At 44.0% G+C, this 15,525-nt stretch overlaps 1 protein-coding gene across 11 annotated transcripts in view; it reads left to right on the plus strand.

Moving 5' to 3' along the window:
* Positions 1-4,203, plus strand: part of LOC106613511 (dynamin-like GTPase OPA1, mitochondrial) — a 60,360-nt gene extending 56,157 nt beyond the window's left edge. For all 11 annotated transcript variants that reach the window (XM_014215848.3, XM_014215850.3, XM_014215853.3 and 8 more), the window contains 2 exons: positions 1,678-1,750; positions 2,428-4,203. In XM_014215848.3, coding sequence (XP_014071323.2) covers positions 1,678-1,742 — 65 coding nt within the window. In that variant the 3' untranslated portion in view covers positions 1,743-1,750; positions 2,428-4,203. The remainder of the gene's footprint in view (positions 1-1,677; positions 1,751-2,427) is intronic.
* The last annotated feature ends 11,322 nt before the right edge of the window (positions 4,204-15,525 follow it).

Here is a 15,525-nt window from a genome sequence, read left to right on the forward strand (position 1 = left end):
GATCTTGACCTGACTGCAGTTCGGCATCGTAACTGACTTCAGTGGACTCACTTTCTATGACCACTGGCACGCTGGAGAAGTGTGCTCTTCATGGATTAATCCCGGTTTCAATTGTACCGGGCAGATGGCAGACAGCGTGTGTGGCGTCGTGTGGGCGTGCAGTTTGCTGATGTCAACGCTGTGAACAGAGTGCCCCATGGTGAGGTTAATGTATGGGCAAGCATAAGCTACAGGCAACGAACACAATTGCATTTTATCATTTGGCAATTTGAATGCACAGAGATATCGTTACGAGATCCTGAGGCCCATTGTCGTGCTATTTATCCACCGCCCTCACCTCATGTTTCAGCATGATAATGCACGGCCCCATGTCGCGAGGATCTGTGACCAACATGTTCATACCTGTATTCCCAGTTATGAAAGCCAGATATTAGGGCCTAATGAATTAATTTCAATTGACTGATTTCCTTATGTGAAGTGTAACTCAGTAACATTTGAAATTGTTGCATGTTGCGTTTTTATATTTTAGCTGTAACTGGTGTCACTGGTAGTTGGAAGCACTGGAAGCCACGGTTCTGAGAAACATCTCAAACTCCTTGGGTCGTCTCGTAAATACTAACACAATAGAATAGGCCTCTTTTAGCAGAATCAACCACTCACAAGTGGTTTTCTGTGATGTTCTGTATGAAATGAGGCATCTTGGATGCTCCATATCAGGGTTGGGGTCACTTCGAAGTCCCTCAATTCAGGAATTGATTTGAATTTAAAATGTTCAAACTTTTTAAACAGGTTCTACTTGTCAATTTGTTGAGAGGTCATTGAAAATACATGACATTTTTGCCACAAAGTCAGAATTTTAGTTTACCGTAAATTCCGGACTATAAGCCGCAACTTTTTTCCCAGGCTTTGAACCTCGCGGCTTAAACAATGACGCGGCTAATATATGGATTTTTCCCTCTTTCAATTTTTTTTTCTCCGAAAAAACACATTCTGTGACGTGCTCAGTTTTTTGGCGGCATGAAGCTTTCATTAGACCAATGAAATTGTCGAACGGGTTATGGTCAAACAACTTTTTGGTTTACTGTCTAGATTAAATCGAGCGCTCTCAAACTTCCCATCATTCTGATTACGGTAGTCATTTTGTCACCCTCATCATGGCAAAGACACGGAGAAATGCATATGATGCAGCTTTCAAGTTGAAGGCGATTGATCTGGCTGTTGGAAAAGGAAATAGAGCTGCTGCACGGGAGCTTGGTCTTAATGAGTCGATGATAAGACGGTGGAAACAGCAGCGTGAGGAATTGACTCAGTGCAAAAAGACAACTAAAGCTTACTGCTAATTTTTTATTTTTTGTTACAAGCCGTGTTTCGTTAAAGCCTATTTATTTTTGTTACTAGCCGTGTTTCATTAAAGCCTGTGTAAAGTTCATTTGTTTCAATGTACCGGTAGGCACCTGCGGCTTATAGACATGTGCGGCTTATTTATGTTCAAAATAATTTTTTTATTTTTTAAATTCAGTGCGTGCGGCTTATATTCAGGTGCGCTTAATAGTCCGGAAATTACGGTACTTCTTGAATTGACTGTCTTCAATTTGGAATTGACCCAACCCTGCTCCATATCCACTGTTTGTTTTAAATTCTCAACTAACCCACTCTTTGGTCTTTCCTCTTCTGCAGAGAAAGTCCGTGAGATTCAGGAGAAACTTGAAGCCTTCATAGAAGCTCTTCACAAGGAGAAGTAGAGCATCAGGTATCTGACTCTAAATGATCTATCTCATTGTAGATATCTCACATGTGCTACAGTACAATGACTATTAGTGGCCAGCATTGTACAGAAATGTCTCTAATATACCTCAATTATGTAAATACATACAGTACCAGTCAAAAGTTTGGACACACCTACTCATTCCAGAGTTTTTCCAGCGGTTAAGAGCGTTGGGCAATTAAATGACAAGTTAATCAGTGGGTAATGAAAGTTTTTCTAAAATAAAAAGTGGGGGGACAAAAACAAAGTGCCCCCTCCCTAATCTTATAGTAGTAAATGCTCAGTCTGCCCTATGGCTCAGCTCAAACACTACATCATTCACGCACCTCTCTCTCTCCCCCCTCAGACAGATTCAGCTCCTGAACTCCAGCGGTATCAGATATACATTTTAGAATGGGAAACAATTGTTATTGAATTGAAATGAATCAAACCGCATCGATTCGTTCCACTAATCAAATTGCACCAAATGGTTTCAAACTAAAAGCATCGTTCCTGTATCGGAGTCCATGTATCTAGATTCACATCCCTTAGCTTCTATTCAAATGATGCAGCTCAGTGCTGGTTCATAGTGTCACTGTCCCACCAGTAACGAGGGTTATGTTGAATAATTTGAACTATATTAGAAAATATACAGTAACCTATCTCACCCTTTGTCTTTGCAGAAACCATTGGAAGCAAACCTGCGGAACACAGAAGCAATGCACTGATCAAAGAAAACAAATCCCCCCCCGTAAATGACTACTCCCCCACCCCCGCATCTGATTTTAATGTCTATGGCTTAGCTTACCGCTCCCCTTACACACCTCACTGAAAAGAAAGGAGGGAAATGAAAGGAAAGAAGGAGCCGCAGCACAGGGAAGAGAAGTGGAGTGTGTCGGACAGAGCCCTTTAAACGGAGCTGGGTCCGTTTATCAGCGTGGCAGAGCATAGAGCACTTTCTCAGATCTGGGTGGGCTCCCTATCACAGCCTCATGCCTTCTCCACAGGGCTTTAAAGGCCCTGGATGTCTTCACCAGACGTGTCCTCTTCACACAGCAATCCAACAACTGTCTCCTGCTTTTTTTTTTTTTTTTTTTTTGCTCGTCTTTTCACTTTTTTGACACGGAAGACTAAGAGATGGGGAGGGAAAAGACAAGCTTGAAGTCACACACCACCTGACTGACCGAGCGACATCTCATGTCTCTCTCTCTCTCTCTCTCTCTCTCTCCCTCTCTCCCTCCCTCCCCCTTGTTTCTTATAAATGAGGATGTTGTACAGGTTTTCTCTCTCGTCACACTTCCTTTCCTTTGGTTGGGAATGTGTTTAATTGGCTTCAGCACCCGTCAGAGGGTTGCTTCAAAAATGGCACCCTATTCCCTATGTAGTGCACGATTTTTGAATGCACTATTCTCCTGCCTAATGCTAGTCCTAACCATACCTGTAGCCCTAGCCCCAATTAGGACTTCTTAATGCTTATGCACCTTAGTTAGCCCAGTGGCTAGCTCTAGTCCAACTCTGCACTGGCAGCTTTTCAACGTCACTTAACCCCATAGTTCACACTGGTACAACAGTCAACCTCCATCCTCCCAAAACTCACATATATTAACAGTGGTTCATCTGTTCCACACAATATAATATAGATTTTTATTTCATCGAAGCAGACTTGATTTGAGAGTTATGCCTGCTATTGATAGGAAGTGTGCACGAGCCCACTAAGTACCTCTCTCTGTGACCTTCTGTGTGTGTGTGCGTGCCTCATCATCACGAGTTTGTGATAGCATTTAATTCCACTACGGGACTAAGCAACCTCCTATACGATGTTCGTTCTGGAAAAGATCCAGCTTTGGTTTCTATTGGACTAGAATCCAGTTCAACCTGCAGTGGATGGAAAGACGCTAGTGACCTCGCTCGATTCAAATGTGGTGATAAAGCACGGATTGGGTTCCTGGTACTGGACTCAACCACACTATCCTCCCCTCCTTTGACTCGTACTTTCACTGTTTCTGCCTCTGCTTCTCCATGATCTTCTGCCTCTTTATTCTCGCTCTTCCTCTCCTGTCAAGCCCTCTCTTCTCCTCTGTCTCTCTGTCTGTCTCTCTCTCTCTCTCTCTCTCTCTCTCTCTCTCTCTCTCTCTCTCTCTCTCTCTCTCTCTCTCTCGTTGCATTCTTAACCCAGCTCATTCATATGTGGGTATATATATACCGTACATTGTGTACATGTAAAGTTAATACAAATCATGCATCTGTTATTGCTTATGGGAGGAATATCAGAGGCCAATGTGCTCGTAACAGTATATCCATCGGTTGGTTCAACACGTACAGTTCTGTTTTATGTTGTAGAATGAGGTGTTTGCATGGTATACCCCTTCAGATGTGCTTTATTTATTACAGATTTGATTGTGTTTAAGAAAATAAGTGAAAATCAAATTGACGTTAATAAAAATAGCATTTTCCATGAAGTTATGTCCATGTTCTGTTGACTACATCAGTCTACCTTCTGCTACCGCAGTGTTGTAGAAATGTTGAGGATGAGACAAACTAACACAAACCTCGGCCGAGTGCTGCGGGGTGGCCGTCTGATCGCCTCTGACCCCAGAACATCGGCTGTCGTTTTTGGTTCATTTCCCAACGATTCTACATGTTGAACTGTTAATACCCAGCAGGCAGTCTTCTGTGCACGGCCGACGTTCTTGTTGGTCTGACCTTACTAAAGACTTTTTGTTTTTTCCTCTCAGACATAGTATGCATCCTCTTCAGCTGCAGAAATCCCCGTACACCCTCCTTCAGGTCTGTTTCTCATTTGTCGACATTGAGTAATGTAGAACTTGAATCGTAAAGAAAAACAAAAAGTGGCTGGTGCTTGTTGGAGAGTAGATGAAATGACTTAAATGTCCACACCATTTGTATACAGCACTCTTCTTTAGACAGCTGTGTTTAGTGTGTCTTTGTTGCTCAAACCTACAGTTGAATTCGGAAGTTTACATGCACCTTAGCCAAATACATTTAAACTCAGTTTTTCACAATTCCTGACATTTAATCCTAGTAAAAATTCCCTGTCTTATGTCAGTTAGGATCACCACTTTATTTTAAGAATGTGAAATGTCAGAATAATAGTAGAGTGATTTATTTCAGCTTTTATTTATTTCATCACATTCTCAGTGGATCAGAAGTTTACATACCCTCAATTAGTATTTGGTAGCATTGCCTTTAAATTGTTTAACTTGGGTCAAACGTTTCAGGTAGCATTCCACAAGTTTCCCACAATAAGTTGGGTGAATTTTGGCTCATTCCTCCTGACAGAGCTGGTGTAACTGAGTCAGGTTTGTAGGCCTCCTTGCTCGCACACGCTTTTTCAGTTCTGACCACAAATTTCCTATAGGATTGAGGTCAGGGCTTTGCGATGGCCACTCCAATACCTTGACATTGTTGACCTTAAGCCATTTTGCCACAACTTTGGAAGTATGCTTGGAGTCGTTGTCCATTTGGAAGACCTGTTTGTGACCAAGCTTTAACTTCCTGACTGATGTCTTGAGATGCTGCTTCAATATATCCACATAACTTTTCTTTCTCGTGATGCTGTCTATTTTGTGAAGTGCACCAGTCCCTCCTGCAGCAAAGTACCCCCACAACATGATGCTGCCACCGCCATGCTTCACGGTTGGGATGGTGTTCTTCGGTTTGCAAGCCTCCCCCTTTTTCCTCCTAACATAACGATGGTCATTATGGCCAAACAGTTCTATTTTTGTTTCATCAGACCAGAGGACATTTCTCCAAAAAGTACGATCTTTGTCCCCATGTGCAGTTACAAACCCTAGTCTGGCTTTTTTATGGCGGTTTTGGAGCAGTGGCTTCTTCCTTGCTGAGTGGCCTTTCAGCTTATGTCGATATAGGACTCGTTTTACTGTGTATATAGATACTTTTGGGTCAAACGTTTCAGGTAGCATTCCACAAGTTTCCCACTGTTTCCTCCAGCATCTTCACAAGGTCCTTTGCTGTTGTTCTGGGATTGATTTGCACTTTTCGCACCAAAGTACGTTTATCTCTAGGAGACAGAATGCGTCTCCTTCCTGAGCGATATGACGGGTGCGTGGTCCCATGGTGTTTATACTTGCGTGCTATGTTTGTACAGATGAACGTGGTACCTTCAGGCATTTGGAAATTGCTCCCAAGGATGAACCAGACCTGTGGAGGTCTACAGTTTTTTTCTTTCTGAGGTCTTGGCTGATTTCCTTTGATTTCCGCATGATGTCAAGCAAAGAGGCACTGAGTTTGGTAGGCCTTGAAATACATCCACAGGTACACCTCCAATTGACTCAAATGATGTCAATTAGCCTATCAGCAGCTTCTAAAGCCATGACATCATTTTCTGAAGTTTTCCAAGCTGTTTAAAGGCACAGTCAACTTAGTGTATGCAAACTTCTGACCCACTGGAATTGTGATACAGTGAATTATAAGTGAAATAATCTATCTGTAAACAATTGTTGGAAAAATGACTTGTGTCATGCACAAAGTAGATGTCCTAACTGACTTGCCAAAACTATAGTTTGTCAACAAGATATTTGTGGAGTGGTTGAAAAACAAGTTTTAATGACTCCAACCTAAGTGTATGTAAACTTCTGACTTCAACTGGATCTTGTCTTTAAGCTACAGTCCTGTATTTCGGTGCTGGTGACCTGTGTAATCGAGCCCTCGCTGCTCCTGGTCTGGCCCAACAGCCTGCGTGTCCAGGTCTCTCTCGACTCCTGGATGTGGCCCACCCTGAGGTAGTATGGGGGAGGGAGATGTGGGGAGGCAGGGAGCTGAGGTGTAAGGCCTGGCTGGCTGCTTAATAACAAAGGGGCTAGAGGTCCTCCACTCCTCTCCTCTTTCACAAGGACCTGGTTGTTACTGCATTTCCACGTCGCCAGGGGGTAAAGGGGGGCGGTGGTAGTGGGACGTAAGGGGCCTGCTCGCTGCCATCACCTGAGGGGGGCGTACACACAGCCGCGTTAACTGGCTTTATATTTTTTTATTTTTTGCATTCGTGGGTGGCTATATACCCTGTTTGGAAAGAAGAAGAAGAAAAAAACCTAACCTAATGACTCTGTACAGAGTCTCAGAAGAATGGGGAAAAAGTCAACCTCCAGACGAAAATGCCTTTGTGCTATCAGATAACCATGTTCAGAGGAGGGAGGGAGGACACACTATACAACTATTAGCATCTCCAAAGGCTGTCACGTTGACTAATAGTCGGCCACACAACGGCACAGTGGCTCAGTTTGTTTCCCCCCCCCATTATGCGCCTGACACAAAGGGGATGGAAGACTGGTAAAGACCTGTCAAATGTGCTACTGCAGCAGACGCTTACAAAGCTTCATTTCTCCTCTTCTCAAAAGAGTAGTCTTGTTGTTTTTTTTTTTTTATCCTCCCCTCACTCGCACCCCTCCCTCCCCTGCATTTTGGCGGGATAGGGAGGTCAGGGTGAGGGGTGGGTGTGGACAGCACTACTGTGAATGAGTCTTGGGGAGAAAGAGAGAAATTCAGAGGTTGTGGTTTCTGGCAGTTTGGGTCATGTTAGCATTTGTTTGCCGGCTTGTTGGAGAGGATTGCTTTGTTCCTCCTCTCTCTGTGTCCTAGGTTAGAGAGCGAAGGATGGAGATGGAGAGGCTGAGGGACAGGGTGGGAGAGAGCTTGTACCGAGAACCCCACACTCACAGTGGGCCACCAATGGAAGGGAGATCAGGGAAGAGGTGTTGAGAGAACTGCCACCTGCTTTTAAGGGGTCCATTCAAGACTTCAAATCCCCAAAACTATGTTTGTCAAGTTTTAGTGTTTGACCTCAGACAAATTTTTCAATTCTATCTGCTATTAGAGTTTTAAAATTTTTTTTACTGATTAATTGGAATCAAACACTTTAGCACGTGTATGTGTCACTTTTCAATTGGACAGTAAGTATTTAATTTATTTGCACCCTTGCAGGCAAACTGACAGTCTGTATCTTATCAGACAGAGGGCTGAAGAGAAGCAACAGCTCTATTCTCCATTTTCAGCAACAAACACTTTACTGTCCCCAGGGCCCAGTGCTTTCTGTGCAGGGGAGAAAAGATGTCACAATTGGCTATTGTGCTCATTATGTCCCAGGCATCTTCCCATTGCGCTGTGGGGTCTATTCCAATGCTGGATTGGGCCCATGGGGATTTCGGCCAAGTCACCGAGGTCAGTGACCCTACACACACACACACACACACAGTATCCTATCACCACTGTCTTCAGATTCTGGGTAAGCTATAAACTACTCTTAATGCCTAGACTTTATATTTGACCATCTGATGGGTGCGTTGTAAAAACAGTGAACCCGTGTGAATCCAGTGTGTGTGTGCCTGACACTGATAGCACAAGGGTGGCAGTGTATAACGCAGGGTGTATCTCTGCCACATTTCTTCTCACCATTCATTCCTATGAGCCGGATGAAAAGGGGGGGGGGAAAATCCATAAAATGACCTCACCGTCTCGCGGCAGGGAAAGCCATAAATGAATTAGCGCTTTGTGAGGGAAATGGGTCCGTTTAATGGATTCCCAATGGCTGATCTATATTTCTGCCTTAATCTCTCCGCAGACCGCTGTTGTCCACTCTCACGCACAGGGTCGCCCCCCCCAACGCACAAAACACCGGGCTTGTTCACCCTTTTCAATAGCCACGCTAACACACTGTTAGAATTCAATTAACGAGACACCCGCCGTCTACCAGGATAGAGGGTAAACAGTAATATCGAAACGGACCCAATGCTACACATTCAAACGGCAGGGATAGAGAGGGAGGAAGGGAGAAAGACTGCTCATGACAGGGACCAGGGACTTTCATGTGTTGATAAGGAGTTGCCATGGAAAAACACATCGCCACACAAAGTGTTTCTTAAAGCGAGAGGAGAAAGCGAGGGCTGGCCTGAGCTTTTTAGTTCATGTGGTAACGGGTTTGCATGGACTTAAAGGGATTACGACCGGCATTCATGGAAACCCGGGGGCCAGCAGGTGAGGTCTAGGCTCAGCTAGCTCATCCTTTAGGTAAACTGCTCTGGTGGGGCTGGCGTTGCCAGGTTTGGAGGATGGGGTGGGTTGCCATGTCCAGGCTGCGTTGCCAGGATGAAAGTGTATCTGTGTCCACAGTGGCGGGAGGGAGGCAGTAGGCTGATCCCTCCCGGTAGAGTTGCTCTGACGGGGCCAGCACTTGTCCCAGGATGGGGACACTGAGGACCCACTTTCACTGTCTAAGTGGCATAGTGTGGCCACAGCAAAAAGGGTCTGGCGACATTACTTGACTGGCCAGAATGGTATCTTAGCAGGCTCTAAAACCTTATGCAAACAGGGGGACTCGGAGTGAATACAGGCTCAATGCTAGGGTTCTCTGACCGGCTTCTATAGCATGGCAGCGTTGACATGGGTTAAAGTCGAGTAGAGATGACAGCTCGGCTGGTAAAGTGAACAATGCCAAACAGTCTTTGTGTCCTTTTAGGAAATGCTGAGCTGATTTAGATGGAACTGATACTCTTAATTGGCTTTGCATTTCTAAATGGACTGGTGTGTTATCTGTTTTTGCCAGGAACTGTCAAGCATAAAAAAGGCGACCTTTCATTGAGAGAATGGGAAGCTTTTTTCTCTGAGACTAGGATAAATCGGAGCCATGTGGCCATGGCCGAAATCTGGCTTGCCTACTTACTTACACTACATACTATGTACTAATCGTACTCCGTACTATTTAGAGTGTACTGTTTTTAGTAAAAACGTGCAGTACCCATCAAATATCAGCATACTAGGCTCATCCTGCTGAGAATGCTTCATTAAATGCGTTGATTCCCGCCGTTCATACATTTTCGTACTGCGCGTTGTCAGACGCACGTGGGTCTCGAGAGACTATTCTCTTCCTCAATAGTGTGCAGCGAATTCTACTAGATGAAATGCCGAAATGAGTATGATATCCTGGCCTTGAAAGCGTTGTAAATGTTTCAAATTTCACGTACTATAAACTACTATTGAGAACGCAAGTATGGGTATTCTGATATGTCCGCCATGTGTCTTGAGGATGGTGTTTCCTCGACTTCCATTTCTGTGAAATTGTGAATATGGCTATTGTACATTTACAATTTCTTTCCCTTGGTTACATTGAATTTGTGATTTACTTTTTGTGCATTTCCTCATTAAGAATCTGTTTTTATACATTAGTACATTACTGTTGTCTATTTGATGGATACATATCACTAACTGTGAATAATGCGGTCTGTTATTTTTATCAGTCTTAGGCCATGAGTATTGAATCAGAGTGTCTGTCTGGACTTACTTGGTTGAGCATACAGCAAGAAATAACATAAACCGCATGCACACAGGCATCTCTGACTGACCCTTCACTGCGAATCAATGGGTCATATACAATGAGTATACAAAACATTAGGAACACCTGCTCTTTCCATGACATTGACTGACCAGGTGAAAGCTATGATCCATTTTTACATTTTACATTTCAGAAGACGCATAAATTTTTTTTGGTACTTTATCCTATACTGTTCCCCTGTGGGAATCGAATCCACGACCCAGATGTTGCAAGTGCCATGCGCTACCAACTGAGCCACACTGGACACCATTAGCACATTATTCATGTCTGTTGTCACCTGTTAAATCCATTTCAATCACTGAAGAGGAAGTAGGTGCCAGTGTGTCAAGAACTGCTATGCTGCTGGGTTTTTCACGCTGAACAGTTTCCCGTTCGTATCAAGAATGGTCCACCACCCGGGCCTGCCGAGTTGCGCAACAATGCATCGTGGTGCTGAGGCGCCACTACAGCCTCGGTTTGATCCCAGGCTGTGTCACAGCCGGGAGCCCCGTAGAGTGGTGCACAATTGGCCCAGTGTCGTCCAGGTTTGGCCGGGGAGATTTAGGGTTTAAGTACTGTAGTAGAGCGGCTTGGCGGATCATGTTTCGGAGGACGTATGACTCAACCTTCATCCCGAGCCTGTTGGGGAGTTGCAGCAATGAGAAAAGATCATAACTACCAATTGGGGAGAAAAAGGGGGGAAATTCACAAAAAAAAAGAATGGTCCACCACTCAAAGGATATCCAGCCAACTTGACATAACTGGTAAGAATTTGGGTCAACATCCCGATGGAACTCTTTCGACACCTTGTAGAGTCCATGCCCCATCGAATTGAGGCTGTTCTGAGGGCAAAAGGGAGTGCAACTCAATATTAGATGGTTTGGACACACAATCTGGTACATTTTCCCTAGAAATCCCGGTTGGAAGATTCCTGGAATCAGGAGTAAATAGGCAAGAAATCTGAAGTCCTCCAACCAAGATTTCCTGAAGACCTGTCTTTTTTTTGTTGAAAGTTACTGAAATTCTGCAATCCTTCATACAAATAAAAGTCTGATCTGATCCAATGTTGGGGATTCAGACAGTACCTTATTGTCTCGTGAAGACTATCTCCCCTGCCCCCTCTCCGGCCTTCACATGCCCCTTCTTAGACCAGGGCGTCCCTTAGCTTCCTCAAATATTGAGTCTGTCTTGGGGCAAGCAGTTACACTGCCTGTTGTGGTTGACAGTTGCTGGCTAACGGCTTTGTCCCTATTGTCCAGGATGGGTGCATGGCCCCTTGGCCTCTCCAAGCCAGAACCTGCCCTCCGAAACCAGGGGAGAGGGTGTGTGTGTGTGTGTGTGTGTGTGTGTGTGTGTTTACTGCATACACCATGTGTGTGCGTGCGCATCCATCTGGGTGTGTGTTGTCACTATGTCTCTGTTTCCCCTATCACTGTGATCCTGTGCTCAGGAATGTTTGCTCTGACACTACAGATCAACTGTAGTCCCGTCTCCCTGCATCTCCCCTCTCCAGCCTCAAGTCAAACAGACACTGCCCTGGCGAGAGCCGAGAGGAGGCCCCTTTATCTCCCAGACGTGGCTCTTCCTTTAAGAAGAGGAAGGTAAATAATGACAGGGCTTTAATAGGTGGATAATGTGGTCTCTGGGCGCAGAGGCTGACAGGGACTGTGCAAACAGGCCCATCCTCTGACCAGGGGGATACAGCACGTTCCCTCTACACTGACCAAAGAGATCTGACTGCGGGGAGATTTTAAAGATCTGAAACACACACATTCTGGCCTTTCATCTGAAACATACACACACACACAGAATGAAAGATGAAGAGTTTGGTCTTTGTATTGGTTTTGTTGGTTGAGGCGAGACTGTGTGACTGGCACAGTGGGATTCTATTGCTCATAGAGGGCTTGTGATGAGAAATTCATACTCAAATAAAGGCAAAATAAATTGCAGTTCAGTTTATTCATTCAAACTTTATCCATTTTGTGCATTGTTCTGTAGTAACCTGTTTGGGCCAGTTTACCAGACACAGATTAAGCCTAGTCCTAGACTAAAATGAATGTTCAAAGGAGATTCTCCATTGAAAGTGCTTCCTAGTCCAAGACTAGTCTTAATCTGAGTCAAGGAAACTAGCCCTTAAAGTTTTACTATCTCCCATGCTAGCAGATAATAGAGGGGGGGCATTGGCCAGGTTGGTTAACTGCCCGTAGACACTGGGTAAAGGCATTGTCAGTGGTGAACTGTTGCCTTGTCTTAGTCCTGAAAATACACTCTGACAATCTTATGTTGATGCTGTGGAAAGACTTGTAACCACTGTAAATAAGAATTTGTTCTTAACTGGCTAGCGTAGTTAAATAAAAATACATCAAAAAATGTTTTTAAATAAACTGATCCATCAATCAGTCAGTCGATTGGCACCTTGGAGTTAAATATCTTTCTTGCTCTCGTGCATTCTGTCACGTATACACACACACACCTCTAGGCTGGACACATTCATCATGACCTGACTGTCTCCAGATAAGCGCTCTTCTTTGGGAGGACGTTTCCACTAGTTCCACCTCGACACACCCTGACCTCCAGCGTAGTGTTGAGTTTCCCTGCAGGCCTCTCTCTTCCCCTGTTAAATGTTGACCTCTTGACAATCCTACTCCCCTCACCCCCTGACCATTCCCTCTCCAAACACACACACACACACACCTTTTACTCTCTCTAGTCTGCTCCACGCCTGTCAAGATGAGCCCCCCCCACCCCCCTCCTCATAAACACACACACACCCCCGACAGGCACAAAATTCTTCTGAGGTCTCCAGGGACCAATTAAGAGTGTCTACCTGCCTGAGGCCGCCTACCCCTCCCCCTCCACCTAACACGCACCAGCCACCCAGACAGAGAGAGGTGAGGGGTTAGTGAGGGCCATAGGTCAATACCATCTAAATTGGGCGGTCAGGATTCAGGACAGCTGCAGACTGGGGGAGACAGGCTCAGGAACATACTGCAGGCCATGAGGATTGGGGACAAGATGATAGGAGCCCTAAGATATGACATTTATTACAGGGCGCATACACTTAGTTACTAGTGAAAGTCTACACACCCCTTGCACAGTCTTCACAAAAATCGAATTGAATACGTTTTTAGATGACATTTTAAGGCAGTATAATGTGAAAACTGTGCAAGGAGTGTGACCCCTTTCATTAGGCCCTGTATGCAAACACACACATACAAAGCAAGGTAAAGGCATTTTACCAATACTCAGTCAACACACGTCGTCATCCCAGCCAGGAAAGGCCACGGTTTCCGTTATTTCTGTATTATACAGGTAGGCCCACATCAGATAGGCATTGCCCATGTTAGTGAACAGAGAGACTATCAAAGGCTCCCTACTAACTTTGTTATTTAATACCTTTTGTTATCTATCACACATGTACCAAATACTAAATAAATATACAGTACCAGTCAAAAGTTTGGACACACCTACTCATTCAAGGGTTTTTCTTCATTTTGACTATTTTCTACATTGTAGAATAATAGTGAAGACATCAAAACCATGAAATAACACATATGGAGTCATGTAGTAAGCAAAAAGGTGTTAAACAAATCAAAATATATTTCAGATTCTTCAAAGTAGCAACCCTTTGCCTTGGTGACAGCTTTGCACACGCTTGGCATTCTCTCAACCGGCTTCACCTGGAATGCTTTCCCAACAGTCTTGAAGGAGTTCCCACATATACTGAGCACTTGTTGGCTGATTTTCCTTCACTTCAACTCATCCCAAACCATCTCAATTGGGTTGAGTTCGAGTGATTGTGGAGGCCAGGTCATCTGATGCAGCACTCCATCACTCCTTGGTCAAATAGCCCTTACACAGCCTGGAGGTGTGTTGGGGCATTGTCCTGTTGAAAAGCAAATGATAGTCCCACTAAGCGCAAACCAGATGGGATGGCGTATCGCTGTGTTGTAGCAATGCTGGTTAAGTGTGCCTTGAATTCTAAATAAATCACTGATAGTCACCAGCAAAGCACCCCCACACTATTACACCTCTTTCTCCATGCTTCACGGTGGGAACCACACATGCGGAGATCACCCGTTCACCTACTCTGCGTCTCACAAAGACACGGCGGTTGGAACCAAAAATCTCAAATTTGGACTCATCAGACCAAAGGACAGATTTCCACCGGTCTAATGTCCATTGCTCGTGTTTCTTGGCCCATGCAAGTCTTTTCTTCTTATTGGTGTCCTTCAGTAGTGGTTTCTTTTTAGCAATTCAACCCTGAAGGCCTGATTCACGCAGTCTCCTCTGAACAGTTGATGTTGAGATGTGTCTGTTACTTGAACTCTGTGAAGAATTTATTTGGTCTGCAATTTCTAATGAACGTATCCTCTGCAGCAGAGGTAACTCTGGGTCTTCCTTTCCTGTGGCGGTCCTCATGAGAGCCAGTTTCATCATAACGCTTGATGGTTTTTGTGACTGCACTTGAAGAAACTTGAAAAGTTATTGAAATGTTCTGTATTTACTGACCTTCATCTCTTAAAGTGATGATAGACTGTTGTTACTCTTTGCTTATTTGAGCTGTTCTTGCCATAATATGGACTTAGCCCTATTTGGTAAAAGACCATCTTCTGTATACCACCCCTACCTTGTCACAACACAACTGATTGGCTCAAACGCATTAAGAAGGAAAGAAATTCCACAAATGAACTTTTAACAAGGCACGCCTGTTAATTGAAATGCATTCCAGGTGACTACCTCATGAAGCTGGTTGAGAGAATGCCAAGAGTGTGCAAAGCTGTCATCAAGGCAAAGGGTAGCTACTTTTTAACAATCTCAAATATAAAATATATTTGGATTTGTTTAACATTTTTTTTGGTTACTATATGATTCCAGGTGTTATTTCATAGTTTTGATGTCTTCACTATTATTCTACAATGTAGAAAATTGTCAAAATAAAGAAAAACCCTTGAATGAGTAGGTGTCCAAACTTTTGACTGGTACTGTATACCAGTTACCAATGTAATTTGATCAACTTTGCTATTTCCCTAGGACTATAACTGAAGGAAATCCGCTTGAAACAATGGCTCTGCCAGTGTGGAGAGGTTATTCTCCACTGCTGGCCTGCTCTCCAAGCATGAGCCTGAAGCCACAGACTGGCCAAACTCGTGTTTCTAAAAATGAATTCAAAGGCACTAATAAGTCATTTTTCGTTTAATTTAATTATAAGTCACAGCCTATATGCGCAATTTAAACACTAAGGATTTAACGCAACAAAATGTTTAAGTGCTGTGCTCTTTATGTCCCTACCAGCCTATGCTTCACAATATATTTCTTTGTTGGCTATAGCCTTGAAATAATTGAAATAATAAAGCCTAAATAATTCATTTTCAGTAGTCACAAAAATAGATGGGTTTTGGTTAGATTGTGATTTTAATGAATGGACTCATTTTCTTCC

This window comes from Salmo salar, chromosome 10 (genome assembly GCF_965601325.2).
Source record: "Salmo salar chromosome 10, fSalSal1, whole genome shotgun sequence".
Taxonomy (NCBI): domain Eukaryota; kingdom Metazoa; phylum Chordata; class Actinopteri; order Salmoniformes; family Salmonidae; genus Salmo; species Salmo salar.